The sequence below is a fragment of the Loxodonta africana genome, chromosome 8 (assembly GCF_030014295.1).
Source record: "Loxodonta africana isolate mLoxAfr1 chromosome 8, mLoxAfr1.hap2, whole genome shotgun sequence".
Lineage (NCBI taxonomy): Eukaryota > Metazoa > Chordata > Mammalia > Proboscidea > Elephantidae > Loxodonta > Loxodonta africana.
In genome coordinates, this window is record NC_087349.1 from 63547428 (window position 1) to 63562853 (window position 15426).

Consider the following 15426-nt stretch of genomic DNA (forward strand, 5'->3'; position numbering starts at 1 on the left):
ATAGTCCTGAGTAATTTTTTTCAATAAGACTCTTATTAAAAGCCATCTTTTTGTGTGTATGTGTGTGTGTCTATGTATGTGTGTGTGTGTGTGTGTGTGTATGTGTGTGTGTGTATGTGTGTGACAGAATGAGACATTCCTTTTAATCAGGTTGTCTGGTGAAATTACAGTAGTGATTTGTCTTCAAGTTGATTGTGGTAAGAAGGAATTTCCCTTTGACTGCTGAATGTTCTTCTTCTTAGTCTCCAGCGAGTTGATTCCGATTCATGGAAACCTTACATGTGCAGAGTAGGATTGCTCCATAGGGTTTTCAAGGCTGTGACCTTTTGGAAACAGATTTCCAGGCCTGTCTTCTGAGGCACCTCTAGGAGGGATCAAACCGGAAACCTTTCGGCTCAACCATTTGCAGCACCCAGCTTTATTTCTTCATTAAAATAGATTGGCAGAGGCTTGAGGCATTAGATCAGTTGTATCAAAATGATCTACTTCCTATCCATGCTGGACAGAGTGTAAACATAAGTGGAATTGAGTTCAAGATTTCCTAAGCACTTTGGCTTCCGGGGGATTAAAAGGCAGGAAATACCAAATCCAGCTCCCATGGAGTGTAGAAACATTCAGAATCCCCAAAGGCTATATATCACTCATCCTACAACCATTATATACACAAGATCCTTCTGCTATAATTGTTCTCAAACATGGAAAATGGTCATAAATGCAGGCATATTCAGCCAAAAAAAGGCTTGACAACCTACATTAAAAAAAAAAAAATTATGTCTCATGGTCTGTAATGTCACTGCTTCCTCCTTTCTCCCCCCTTTTATTTGTTGGAGAAACCAGGACATTTGTCCTGTAGAGTTGCCAACATTATGGATTTGGCTGATTACATCCTCTAGTACTTCCTTGAGTTTCTTCTAACTTGCTCCTTCATCCCAAAATGTCCTTATAATTTGGCAATACATTAGTGAGATTTAGAGGCTTGACTACGTTTCTTCTTCTTTTTTTTTTTTTTTGGCAAGAACACTTCATGGGTAGAGTTGTACACTTCTTATTGCCTCACATTAGGAATCAATGTCTATTGTCACCCTTTTAATGATGTTAAAATTATCAGTGAGTTCAGGTTCCTCCATGATAGTGTTGCCCATCGACCTTTCACACATGCTTTGAGCATCCACTGATGGCCATTAGCATGCTTTCAGCAGAGGTATTTTCTAACATTTTATTTTAATGTACATAGTAGCTGGAATCCTTGTATGAATAATTTTCTCTCATACACTATTTTGTTTCCCTATGGTACAATTATTAAAGAGTATAGGATAAGTGCTTCCTTCTTTCTGTTTATTCATCAAGTTTTCGAAGTAATGAGATCATTCTCTAACAACCTTCAAAAATGACCAAGGTTTGTGTGTATATGTCTATGTATAATTATGAACTCATATATTTTTATATATTTGATGATTTGGGTCACTGATTTGATGCACACATTGTCTCATTTTAGGTTAGTTGGAGACCCTTAGCATTCATCTTCTATGGTTTTTTTTTTTTTTTTAGACATGATTTATTAGTCTTTGATAGATTCCTTGCTTTCTGGAATAAAATGACCTAGGCTCATCTTATATATTTTCTGCCTGAGACCTGGATTCAGAGATTTCTCCTAGGGGCCCTGCTTCCTTTTAGTGAGAAAGAATATTTAGAAACTACAGCCTAGATATAAAGTATACTTACTTCTGCTGGGTTGTCATTGCTCCAAGGATTTTTAAACGGAAGGATGAGACACACATACTTTTGATTATGAGTTCATACTAATATTTCTAGTGTAAACATATTTTCTTATAGACTGTATAGTGTCATATAGTATCCGTATTATGATAGACTCAAAATGACTATATAATTAACACTGACACATTTTCAGATTTGTTCAGAATTTTTTTGGATCTTAGATTATATCATCCAGAAGACATGTAGTTAAAATACCAGTTTTGAAATAATCGAACATAATTGCCTTCTATGTTTAGCTATGCCACTATTTAATATTGGTTTGGTTGCAAGTGCTTTTTTAAAATATCCTGGGAATCAGGTAATACCCATATATAGATATTTTCCTGATTTCTCATTCATAATTTCTTCAACCAATGCCCTATTGATGAACATCTAGTTTGTTTTCATTCTTAAGCTATTCCAAATTCCACATCAATGCATGTCCTCAGGCATATATCACTTGTATTTTTGTCAAAATAACTCTGGGAAGGATTCTTAAAAGAGGGATTGCTGGAGCAAAGGGAAAATACTTTGACAGACGGGTATACTTCTAAACATGGTAATTTTGCCAAGAAAATGTAGGCATTAAAAAAGAAATTATCACAGAGAAAGAAAACAAACTATTCCACTGGAATGAAAATATTTATTAAGAGTAATTTATTGGTGGAATTTAAATTCTTAAATCCATGCATGGTTTCTGGTGCAATGTAAATCAACACCTTAAACCCACTGTAGTCAAGTTGAATCCAACTCAGAGTGGCCCCATAGGGTTTCAAAGGTTATAAATTTCTACAGAAGCCGACTGCTACATCTTTTTCTAGAGGAGCTGCTGGTGGTTTCAAACTGCTGACCTTTCCGTTAGCAGTCAGGAACTTAAACCACTTTGCCATTAGGGCTCCTCAGTAAACACCTTAGACAGTACAAAATATTTAACGTTAGTGGTCTCTAATCCATTACGTCTTAGCAAACAACAGGAAAAAATTTAAAAAAACATCTATCTATATGTATACACAAACGTATATGAGTAAGTATATAGAGGCAGATAGTAGCCAGATAGATAGATACAGATAGTCATTTTTTTTTTCCAGAGGAGAACATTACTAATTTTAATAAATTTACTAAATTTAGCTTTTTAGTTCAATCAAGAAAATTACTGTATTATCTTTTAAATAAATTCCCTTATTCTTGACGGAAACCCTGGTGGCATAGTGGTTAAGTGCTATGGCTGCTAACCAAAGGGTCAGCAGTTAGAATCTGCCAGGCGCTCCTTGGGAACTCTATGGGGCAGTTCTACTCTGTCCTAAAGGGTCTCTATGAGTCAGAATCGACTGATTTGGGTTTTTGGTTTTATTCTTGACACCACAACCTGGCCCAATACAAATGGGGGTGGTGTCTACATAATAGTACTTGGAATATTTTTTAAAGTGTTGGCAAACCTGCAACTTTTTCTCCCAGAACCTACAATATAATCCAACTTTAAATGCAAAATGAAGTGTATTTGCCACTCCTTTTTATGCCCACACATGTTAAAAGTACATGATTATCTTGCCTTATGCTATTTCAGTTGCTATTATCTTCTGAAATCAGGGACAGCAGCCCCAGGAACTGTGTAAGTCAACACATTTGCTTTTATTTATTTATTTTTTTTTTTAAGCACTACAAAATTTTAATCCCATTAAAAAAAAAAAAAAAGCTGAACCATAACCTAAAAATGATACAGATTCACATTTGAATAGTTGCTAGTTATGTATGAAAAATACACAAATATAACACGTAACTTGTATCAATAAAAACTGGTGAATATTAAAAAAAAAAAAAAAAAACCAAACTGGTGAATAAATCACAGCTGCTTTATTTCCTTGTGCTACCAGCTGGTTCCTCCGGTATCGCCACCAAGGCGCTCAACATGCACCAGATCACAGACGGGAACAAAGGTTAAAACTGCCTCTTCCGAATCTGTGGGCTTCTATTGGCAAACAGAGGTTTTTGAATCTTCTTCTTCTTCTTCAAGGCTAAAGTCAACAAAATAACAATCAACACTGTACGTCTCCAGTCTGTAGGGTCACTATAAATCATCACTTCCAACATGCTTACCAGTTCACCTCATCTCATTTTTAATGAGTATAAAGTCAGGTAGACTCATTATACACTCAGCTAACAACATTCTACCTTTAAAACGCAAGGGTACAGCTTCTGTAGCTAGCCAGTGTAAGCATTTTTACAAAACTAAGGAGTTCCGAAGTGGTATTTATGTACGAGTAGTCTAGAAATGGCAAGGTGCTATTAGTGAAAAAATATAGTTTTGTTGGTGAATTGCTTATAAAGTTATTTGAAAATGGAATAAGAAAAAGCCCACTACCTTTTGTGCAAACTTGCTTGCAGTCCTGCATGCTCACAAAGTTATTGTCATTTCCTCCACAGCCAGTATAGGTGAAGGCCTCACAGATTTTGTGTCTTGGATTAAAATAATAGCGAGTCACATTGGCAGAGCACAGTCCCTCATCTTTTGGACTGTAGCAAAATGATGGACCTTTACAAAAGAGAAAAATAAAATTACAAATTCTATAGTATAGAATTAGTAAAGTGTGATGATTATTGAAGTGAGTCAAGAAAAGCTAATCCCATAGAAGCCTCATTCTGAAACCAAAATATCAAACTCAGTCATGTAAAAAATATGCCTCAAATTTCAGGGAAGTTTATATGTTTTGGTAATTCTAAGTTTTTATAAACTGGAGGGAACTCTTTCTGAAGTGATGTCTTCGCATCATTTTGAATGTGAAAAGAAATTCAACCAGCAAACCAGAGAGGTTTAGGTAAAAATGAACTAAGACTCAAGAGGTATTATATGACATGCTTTGGTAAACTTTCTGCATTGGTAGTTTTATTTTAAAAGTTTTTAATCAGCATTCCTTCCTTTACGACTCAAGAATGAACAAAAACCAAACCAGTTCCAACTCATGGCAACCCTATGTGTGAAGAGTAGAAGTGCTCCACAGGGTTATCAAGGCTGTGACCTTTCCACAGCTCATCTTTCGGTTAGTAGTCAAGCTCTTGACCACTTGCACCACCCACGACTCTTATCCCATTAGCCCATTGCCACTGAGTCCATTCCGACTCACACTGACCCTGTAGACCAGAGTAGAACTGCCCCATGGTGTTTCCAAGGCTGTAAATCTTTATGGAAGCGGACTGCCATATCTTTCTCCCACAGAGCAACTGGTGGGTTCGAGCCACTGACCTTTCAGTGAGCAATCGAGTTCTTTAACCACTATGTCACCCCAAGCAGCTACTGGAACATTTACAACTACACAAACAATTTAAAAGAACACCAGCAATCATCATCTCTCCATTAATTCAAGATTTTGCATATTCAGCACAGTATAGCTAGAGAGTTTTATCAAAGTCTCTGCCAAAGAGAGTTTTTTCTGTGTTTTTAAATTTATCTATATATCTCTGCTGCTTATGTGGAAAAATGTCTGAATTCTCTCTCTCCAAAAACATCAAGTACTGCCCAAGTAACCCACTGTTTCAAGGCTTGCAATGGGGGAAAAAGGGTAGGAAGGGAATGAGAAGAAGAGAAAAGAGAGATGTGTTTGTGCTGCAATTTGACATTACTAAAGGATACAGGAATCCAACCAAAAGCTTTAGAAAGAAATTATCCAAGTTTTCACCATCTCAAAACCCATTGCCATCAAGTTGATTCTGACTCATAGCACCATCTCAAGTCTTTCTCTCTATATATTCCACTACCTCATATTTACAATTGACATCATACAAACCTGAGGTCATAAAGTCATGGCATTCATTAATGAACACACATTTTTATGTGGCAATTGAGTAGATGAGAAATAGTTCAAAAGAAACAACACCAAAGCAGCAGCAAAAAATTGAATCATGGCTTTGTCACCCTCCACCTCTAAGAGCTTGGTCAGTCATTAATGTCTCCCAGCTTGTATCCTCATGTGAAAACAAGGATAATACTTCCTCACAGGGCAGTAGGTGAAGACTGATATAGAATTATAACTCCACAACAAATTATTGATTTTTCACCCAAAAGTTTTACTAAAGAAATTTAATACAAACATTATAAAAATAATACTTACTTCTCTTTGGTGCACAGAATTCCGTACAAGTAGCTTCATCCGGGAACCGGTTCTCATTGCTTTGACACCCACCAGATGTGAATTTTTCACATGCCATGGAACTTAAGTTGAAGAAATACTCTTCTCTGGACTCTTTACACTGTTTCTCACTGACTTCCAACCGGCAAATTTTGGGAACTTCTAGGAAAGGGAGGAGAATAAAACAATGTTAGTCAAAAATTAGTCTTACTATAACTCTCAAAACTGAACTGTATTTTCAGAAACACCTGGGGGAAAAAAAATATATTTAGTGCCAGGATAGTAAATCCCCAAATACTGCCATTAATCCAGTGACTTAGCTTTTTCTAACAGAGTGTACTCAGACCTGATTCAGCTGTGAAATATCTTTCAAGTTCAAATGGAAAGACTCTTTTCTCTCAGGATGTTCTCTGTTTTTGCACATGAAGTTAACCAAAGCTTATTCACATCAATACGCATTTTCCCCTGGCTCAGTTCCTTGAAAAACTAAGACCCAAGTTCTGTTACAAGTCTTCACTGATATAATAAAAATAAAATACAAAAGCAACAAAAAACAGTATCATGAGAATCTCCACTGTATCCCTAAACTAACTCAAAACAGGTTTGGTTTCCAGGGCAAAAAGGGTAAGTTTATAATGAACTATGAACTAAATCAAAGTTTAATAATAAAACCCACCAGGAAGTATCTCAGGCTGATAGATGACTCACAGTAGGAAATGATGGTCTCAAGGAAGAATAAAAACCATAGCTTTTGAACTAATGATAAATACAGAGAAGCACTTACCTTGCACTTACATTATACCTTTGCATATTTTGTGCCTTATACTGAAATAACAAATCTTTCCCTGAGTTCACACTGGCATTGAATTATGACAAATGTCACTCAGGCAAGAGGAAGTATGTAAGTGGTTGTAAAGTTGTGATTACTTTTAGGAAACTCAATACCACTGAGGTTTACCTTAACACTTGAGAAAAACCAAAACCAAACCAAACCCAGTGCCGTCGAGTTGATTCCGACTCATAGCGACCCTACAGGACAGAGTAGAACTACCCGGTACAGTTTCCAAGGAGCGCTTGGAGGATTCGAATTGCCGGCCCTTTGGTTAGCAGCCGTAGCACTTAGCCACTACGCCACCAGGGAGAAAATTCGGGCTAAAACTTACTTGTAGAAACTAGGATCTGGAACATTAGCTGAGTTACTACAAGCCCCTCTGTGCAAGGCACGACGCAGGAGTTGCCAGTGTGCATGCGGGCTATCACTTACTCTCTATCCTCCAGCAAGCTTCATCACAGGCCGCCAGAGTTTCGAAATTGTTGGCGTTGCCCTCGCAGCCCCCATACATGAACTGGTGGCAGCTCTGCGTGTACCTGTCGTAGTAGTAACTGGGGATTCGGGCTCGACAGGGCCCTTCATCCGGGGGCAGCAGGCAAATCTCCGCATTATTGCCTACAAGTGGGTCAGAGGAGAGCAAAAGAGAGAGAAGGAGGTCAGACACACTTCCTGGGAAGGAGAGACATCGAGGGAAGTTCTGTCCCAGCCGCCTCCGAGAGAGAAAGTGCACACTTGGGAGCAAGTCACCCTTTCCCACGGCTCCGCAGGGTGCGCGGCAGGAGCCTGGAGAAAAAGGGGCCAAAAGCGCGGGCGCAAGGGGTGCATTGGTCCGCAGCGCATTCCCCGCCTGGCCGGGAGGAAGCCACATGGAAATAGGGGCTTCTCGACGGGGCTAGATACCTGCCGGTGCCTGGGCAGCACCCCGCAGCGCAGTCCCCAGCAGGAGCAGCGGCAGAATCAGCAGCCCCATCGGGCCAGCAGGCTCCATGGTGCCGACGTCCGACTGGCCCGCAGGGCAAGGTGTCCCGAGAATGCTCCGGCCAGGAGGAGGGGCACAGCGTCCAGCCCCGAGGCGAACTGGGTGCTGGCGTCCTGGGCGCTCGCTTTATGTGCGGTGAGCGTCCTCCCGACCCCCGACCGGGCGGAGCGCGCTTCTACGCAGTCCCTGGCAAAAGGCTGATTCATGCCTGGCCGGCTGTGACCCCGCCGCCGGGGAGCTGGAAAGTGTGTGCGGGGGGAGAAGAATTTCCCACCAAGTTGAACTTGCTTCTCAAACTTTCTCCGGTGGTGAGGCGGGGAGGACCAAATGGTGCGTTTGTGTCAGCGATGGGAAATCCACAAGCCAGAGGGAAATGAGCTGGGGGGTGATTGCACAGCCTTCCAACTTGTAGCATCACCTTCAAAGCTTGAGACCACGTCTTGAAAGCCCGAAGTCCACGAATTTGAAGAACTAAGAGAGTATTAAATTCATGGGCTCATGACAGTAGAGCCTGTGGAGTATATTAGAAATTTAAATATATGTGATTATCTATACCTATAGGGAAACCCTGGTGGCGTAGTAGTTAAGAGCTACAGCTCAGCAGTTCGAATCCACCAGGCACTATTTGGAAACCCTATGGGGCAGTTCTACTCTGTCCTATGGGTCGCTGTGAGTCGGCATCGACTCGAGGGCAACTGGTATATGTGTGTGTATATACCCACGCTCCAGTTCAGCATTTTCAGGTGAATAAATTATTTCTTCCTTTCTTGAGGACACCAGTGGGAGCTTACAGGATTCTTCCAAGTTTCTGGGACTTCCTAAAAAGTACAGGACACCCATTCACGGTGGGTTAATATTCTGGGATATTTTTCACACTATACCCTTTGTGCTAGTTTACGATCATCCTGATAACAGTCGTAGAGTCATATTCATAGAAAAACTAGCCTAGCCTGGAAATAGTGTACTCAGCGTACTCTGTCAGCTTCGCTGACCACACATCTGTGATTAAGAATGCAGCCAGTGGTTTGAGGGTAAAGGTTTAACAACCAGCTCACCAAAAGGAAAGAGAAGAGCCCTATCTGAATAATAATAATAATAAAACGATAGTTTTCTGATTTCTGTGGAGTAAATACTCCCACCATGGCTGATTTCAAGCTACTAGGGAGGCATCACTGAATGAAGAATTGGAAAGAAATGTGTCCTGCCAGGTCTCCAGAGTCAGTGCGAGCTGCTCCAATATGCGAGACAGCCAGCCAGTTTTGAGAAGTCACATTCATAGGAGAATCAGAAGAGACTCTTCCCAGTTCCTTCCCAAAATATTATTAGGGGAGGAACATTTTACCGTTTACCAAAATCATGTACAGAAGAAAAGTTAAATTCGAACTTCTCTGTTCTTCTGAATATGATTGAGTATATCTCTAAATTGGACTAAAATAAAATCCAAACACTCGTGATAAGTTAGAACTGACATTCAGCCTTGACTTTTGCTGCATCTGTTCTTTGTACTCAGCTATTGGCCTTTTTTTTTTTTTTTTATCATTCTTTGGTTCCTATATAAAGAGGAACCTTTTCAATATGGGCAGGTATTTTGGGAAATAGCATGAAAAATAATAATAGAAAAACAGACCTGATAGAAAAGACGCAGGTTTTATTTTTTATTCATTCGGACAAATTACCTAAAATCCAAGCCTCAGTTTCCTTATCTGTAAAATGGGGACTATTACTACCTCCCAAGTATGTTGTGAGAATTACATAGGAAGTGTCTGGATATCGAAAGATTTGTGTTTCCGCCTCCTCACACACCTGCACAGACCTATCCAGATCATCCCATATTCCACAGCCCAGTTTGGGCCTGACACGAAATGGAACATCAACCATAATCAGGAAGCTGAGCAACAAGAACCTCTGACCTTATTTCCAACAGCTTTGCTTGTTAGCTGAGCTCAAAGGCCGTCTCTCTGCCTAGGAAGGTGTCACAGCAATCAGACATCACTTTATGATGGCTTTTTCTGGGGGCATCGAACTTCAGGGCTGGCAACCAGAGTAAAATACTCAATCCACTCAGGCAAGCTTTGTAATGAATTGAGTGGGAGTAGGAGGGGGGCAGAAATAGGCTTCTCATTCTTCTGTGGCTACAGGCAGAGATCAGTGGCCAGTGAGGAACTCTGTAAAGTTAGTTTTCTTTCCTTTCTATGCCAAATAGGCATATACATCTTTAACACTTTTATGACCACAGAGCAGGAACAAGGAAGAAGAGGTAAAGAGAATTGAACAAGTTGGGTAGTTAAAAGTTTGAGATGGTCCAGCAAAGAGATCAGAAAGGGAATTGTTCCTCTTAATTGTGAAATACTTGAGGGTTTTATATCCACGAAGAAGATATCTTCCAAATAAGGGGAATCTCTATTTTCTGGGGACTACTTTGACATTAAGAAGCCCTAGTGGCACAGCGGTTAAGTACTTGGATGCTAATGGGAAGGTTGGCAGTTCGAACCCAGCCACTCTGTGGGAGAAAGATGTGACAGTCTGCTCCTGTAAAGATTACAGCCTTGGGAATCCTATGGGGGTAGTTCTGTTCTGTCCTATAGAGTCACTAGGAGTAGGAATCGACTCAATGACAATGGTTATTTGATATTGGAGTTCCTGGTTAAACGCTGTCGGCTGCTAACCAAAAGGTTGGAGGTTCGAATTTACCCAGAGGCACCTCAGCAGAAAGACCTAGGAATCTTCTTCCAAAAAATCAGCCATTGAAAACCCTATGGATGAGTCATGATTCTACTCTGACATACATGGGGTCATCATGAGTCAACGTCGACTCAATAGCAACTATGTGTTTTGAATTACTTTGACGTGACTGAATTTACCCTTTGGGTCATCCGGAAGGAGCTAAGTGACCGATACAATCTGCCTCCAGAGGCATGTTGTAGTGCTTCTACCTCCTTAAGCCAGTGTCTCGCCAAAAAGTCACCGCAGGCTGAGTAAAAGAATTGTCTTGTCCAAAGTCAACAGGAAGTGCAAGACTAGGAGGGAACTGGGCAAAACAGTCATCCACAGTGTCTTTTCATGTTACACTAAGTGACAACTATAAGTGGCTCTGGCTAAAAGACAGGGGCTCAAAATAGTTCAGAGTTATGTAAAATAAGGCATGGAATTCTTGTAATTTGAATGCTGAAAGGAACTATAAATACCATTTGTTCCAGTATTTTTACTTTACAAAGGCATAAACTAAGACATAGAAAGATGAAATGGATGGGCATGTTTACTTACCATAGTTACTGGCAGAGCTGAGACTAGAACCCACAGTTCTTGATTCTCAGTCCTGCATACTTTGCAATCTGTCCAAGCCTGGGTTCTTTTTACTGTTCAGAGCCCCTAGAGTAGAACACAGTAAATACAAGAATTAGAAGATGGCCACAGCTACAGTGAGTTCAGGAGCACCTATGCATGTGCCAGATCCCTGTCCTGGATCTTCACAGCTCCCTCTGCCCCACGAAATTGGATACGAAGTTGACTTGGACCACATTAGCTCCTTGAGTTCACAAATCTTATGTGGTACTCTTATCTCTTGAGCTTCCCACAGGCTTAGTGGGTGAATCTAAGAAAGGGAGAGAGGATGTCTGGCTATGTGCGAATGACTAGAATGAATGGAGTCCAGCAATTTGGGGATATATATTACATGGCTTGGTCACTTAAGATGTTAAATTTACATCTCCTTAGCGAACTAAGCCCCAACACTTTTGTCAGTTTGTCCTACTGTGGAGACTTGCGTGTTGCTGTGATGCTGGAAGCTATGCCACCAGTATTCAAATATCAGCAAGGTCACCCATGGCGGAACAGTTTCAGCTGAGCTTCCGGACTAAGATAGGCTAGGAAAAAGGACCCCGCAGTCTACTTCTGAAAAGATTAACCAGTGAAAACCTTATGAAAAGCAGTGGAACACTGATGACATAGTGTCGGAAGATGGGCCCCTCAGATTGGAAGACGCTCAAAAGACGACTAGGGGACAGCTGCCTCTTCAAAGTAGAGTAGACCTTAATGATACGGATGGAGTTACGCTTTCAGGACCTTCATTTGCTGATGTGGCATGACTCAAAATGTGAAGAAATAGCTGCAAACATCCATTAATAATCGGAACGTGGAATGTATGAAGTATGAACTGAGGAAAATTGAGGTCGTCAAATGAAATGGAATGTATAAACATTGATATCCTAGGCATTAGTGAGCTGAAATGTACTGATATTGGCTATTTTGAATCAGACAATCGCATGATTTACTATGCCAGGAACAACAACTTGAAGAGGAATGGTGTTGCATTCATCATTATCGCCTTTGAATTGTGGCATTGGAGAAGAATATTGAATATACCATGGGCTCTCAAAAGAATGAACAAATCTGTCTTGGAAGAAGTACAACCAGAATGCTCAGAAGTAAGGATGGTGAGACTACGTCTCATATACTTTGGACATGTCCTCAGGAGGGATCAGTCCCTGGAGAAGGACATCATGCTTGGTAAAGTAAGGTCAGTGAAAAAGAGGAAGAGCTTCAAGGAGATGGATTGACACAGTGGGTGCAACAATGGGTTTAAGCATAACAACGATTGTGAGGATGGCGCAGGACCGGGCAGCGTTTCGTTCTGTTGTATGTAAGGTCACCATGAGTAGGAACTGACTCCATGGCATCTAACAACAACAATAATGAACCAAGATAATTCTTGCTGCCTGTTAGTATAAGTCCTGTCAAAATAAAACTTGAAATAAGGCCCGCTGACGCTAACGAGGAGTTTACACATCTGCTAAGAAAGGCTGTTAATCTGCTGTGAGAGACTAGAGATTGTGAGGGTTTGTTGAAGTTTAGGCAATTCCTTCACCAACTAAGCATTTTTCTTGTGAGTTGGGCCCTGTAGAAAACAACGTTTACTCCAATGCTCCCTCTGTCGGACAGGGAGGGTATTCGAGAGTGTTATATAATAACACGGGGCTTCATAAAACAATAAGATATTCTGTATGCCTAGTTTTATCATTCCTGTTCCCCTTAGACATAAAAAGATAGTGAAGGATATGAAGCTTCTCTTCCTATGATCATTCCTTCATTCACTTATTATTAAAAAACTGACTAAATGTTTAAAATATGGTATACATTTTGCTCAACCACCCACCTGTCTAACAGTTTGTCATACTATGGTGACTTGTGTGTTGCTATGATGCTGGAAGCTATACCAGCATGGTCACCCATGGAGGACAGGTTTCAGCAGAGCTTCCAGACTGAGACTGAGTAGGAAGAGAGGCCTGGGAACCCACTTCCAAAATTTAGCCAATGAAAGTTTTATAAATATCAACAAAATATTGTCTGATATAGTGCTGAAAAGTGAGCCCCCTAGGTTGTAAAGCACTCAAAATATACAGCGACCACAACAGTGGACTTGAGCATACCAACGATTGCGAAGATGGTGCAGGACAGGGCAACGTTTTGTTCTGGTGAACATAAGGTCTCCATGAGTTGTAGTCAACTTGCCAACAACTATGGACAACAGCATAATACAAATAACAGGCAGCTTGAATCCAAATCCCCTGGTGTCACCTAGTCTTTTCCTCCACATTAGCTAGGGACAAAGTCAGGCTCATTATACATAACATGTGCTCATGATCCTGGTTCAGTACCTGGAGCGCCCTATCTCAGATTTGCCTTTCACTCCAACATAAAGTTAATAATTGAGAGCAAACAGATAGCTACAATTTAAATACATTGCTGTAATGCTCTTAGAGGAACATCTGCTAAGGTTGATAATCAGATTAGACGATTGAGAGAGTTAATCACTAAAGTCCTCATTTTCAGAGTTATATTTAGCAGAAAGTACTGGACCTTGACCTTTCAAGTGTAAAGACATCTTTTCTTGCAACAATCTTCCTATTATGGTATAGACAAAAATCTCAGGTTAGTTAAACTAGGTTGGTTATTTACTAAAGTGCTCCATAAGCCCTCCAAATATTCGTTTGTCCTAAATTCATGTGGAAAAGTTTTTGCATCTTAAATAAACTAGCCTGCACTAGATATATATTGAACCAGCCAGGGAAGGGCAACTTGTTCCTGCTGGTCAAATGAATCTCCTATGTTCTCTGTCTTTCTTCCTGTTACAGTGGAGGCAATGTTCCTGGTCTACTGACAGCGACCCCTTGGCTACTGCTCTGGGTTCTTCACCTCTTGCTTTCTCAATAGCTTCACTCCTCTCATTCCTCCATAACATCACTCTCTGTCTTACCACTGAGGACACACACACCCAGGTTTTAACAGTTTCCATCTGGAGTGCTTTCATTCAGGCTTTGTTGTTGTTGTTTGTTTGTTTAATCCAAATTATCAAGCCAAAACCTTTGGAGTCATTCTTGACACCTCTCATCTCTTCATTATTCAATCCATTAACAGTCTTGTAAGTTCTACATCCAAGTCACGTTTCAAATCTACCCATTTTTCTTTATTCCCACAGCCACCAATATAGTTCAAATCCATCATTTCTTATGGGAATATATTAGGTTTTTATCTAAATTCCTAGTTTCTACTTTTGTTCTCCCTCAATCAACCAACACACAGCAGTCAGAATATTGTTGACACATAAATCTTACCATGTCACAACACCCCAATCCTTCCCCCTAAAATTGAAAACACTCCATTAGCTTTTTACATTATTAAGATATGCTTGACTTACAGACTCTACAACAACGCACTTTTTATATTATTCCTTATCACGGTTTGTAAGGCCCTATAGTATCTGACCACTGTCGCCCTTAATATCTCTTGATCTTGCTATACTTAAGCTTCACTGTGCTGCCTATTTCCAAGATAGTTCCCACCTCATGTTTTTATATGACCGTTCCCTCTGCTTGGCTCTTCCCCCTGCATGAAATGATTGTCCTCTGATTTCCACTATTCTGTCTCCTTCTTGGCAGTTGGATCTTGGTCCTACTTGCTACCTCTAATCAGTCTACATAATGTTGCTCCACATCCCAGGCACTTCTTATCACTTTATGGTTTCACAGATTACCTTCATAACACTGATCATTGGAAATTGTTCTCCTTTTTTATTTTTATTTTACTTGTCTTCTCCTTTTACTATTACACAAGCTCTGTGAGAGCATAAATCTTACCTATATTACTCATCAATGTATCTCCAGTGCCAAGAACAAGACCTGGGAAGAAGGATCTCATAAACATCTGTAGAAAACAAATTACCATTTGTTTTAGAACTTATTATCAGCATGATCCCTCTTCTTTGCAAGTGTCTTTAAAACCCTAGGGGCTAAGTAGAAACAGAGAAATGGAGTTCCTTTGTGGAAGAAAGTGCATTGTTGTAGAGTCTATAAGTCAAGCATATCTTAAAAATAAGTTAACATGTTGAAAGAGAATGGTATTCACATAATAAAATGACAACTGATCCAAAAGCAATTGGCTTTCAGAAACCAAACATGATAAAATTTGTGATCAGCCTGCCTAGTTGGAGAAAAAAGAAAAACGCAAACTACCTTAAATGAGACCTAAAAACATTCATCTGAAAAGAATGATTTCTATAGTGACGAAGTATAAACACAGTAAGAAATAAGAAAGATGATTTTGTTTGCTGCTGTATCCCCAAGCAATTGAAAAAGTGTTTGACCCATGATATTTACTGAATAAACATTTGCTGAATAAATAAATCCCGTTAGCTGCTGTCATTTTTAGGCCCAGGCAGAAAGACAGAAAGAAGAGTACATAAA

General features: G+C 40.1%; 1 protein-coding gene across 1 annotated transcript; it reads right to left on the reverse strand.

Annotated features, from left to right (window-relative positions):
* Window positions 1-3361: 3361 nt before the first annotated feature.
* On the reverse strand, window positions 3362-7800 carry TFPI2 (tissue factor pathway inhibitor 2). The gene is made up of 5 exons (XM_003407143.4): window positions 7609-7800; window positions 7141-7323; window positions 5859-6038; window positions 4115-4285; window positions 3362-3767 (listed from the first exon to the last, which is right to left on the reverse strand). The coding sequence occupies exons 1-5, from the start codon at window positions 7694-7696 to the stop codon at window positions 3691-3693; spliced, it is 699 nt and encodes a 232-aa protein (XP_003407191.2). The 5' UTR covers window positions 7697-7800; the 3' UTR covers window positions 3362-3690.
* Between the last annotated feature and the right edge of the window lie 7626 nt (window positions 7801-15426).

What these genes read in the sequence shown, in the direction of transcription:
- TFPI2 (XM_003407143.4), bottom strand. Translation starts at nt 7,696, where the DNA reads ATGGAGCCTGCTGGCCCGATGGGGCTGCTGATTCTGCCGCTGCTCCTG. An exon ending in TGCTGCCCAGGCACCGGCAG is followed by an intron (nt 7,324 to 7,608) that starts GTATCTAGCCCC and finishes ACCCACTTGTAG; the next exon opens with GCAATAATGCGGAGATTTGC. An exon ending in ATTCTGTGCACCAAAGAGAA is followed by an intron (nt 4,286 to 5,858) that starts GTAAGTATTATT and finishes TCTTTTGTAAAG; the next exon opens with GTCCATCATTTTGCTACAGT.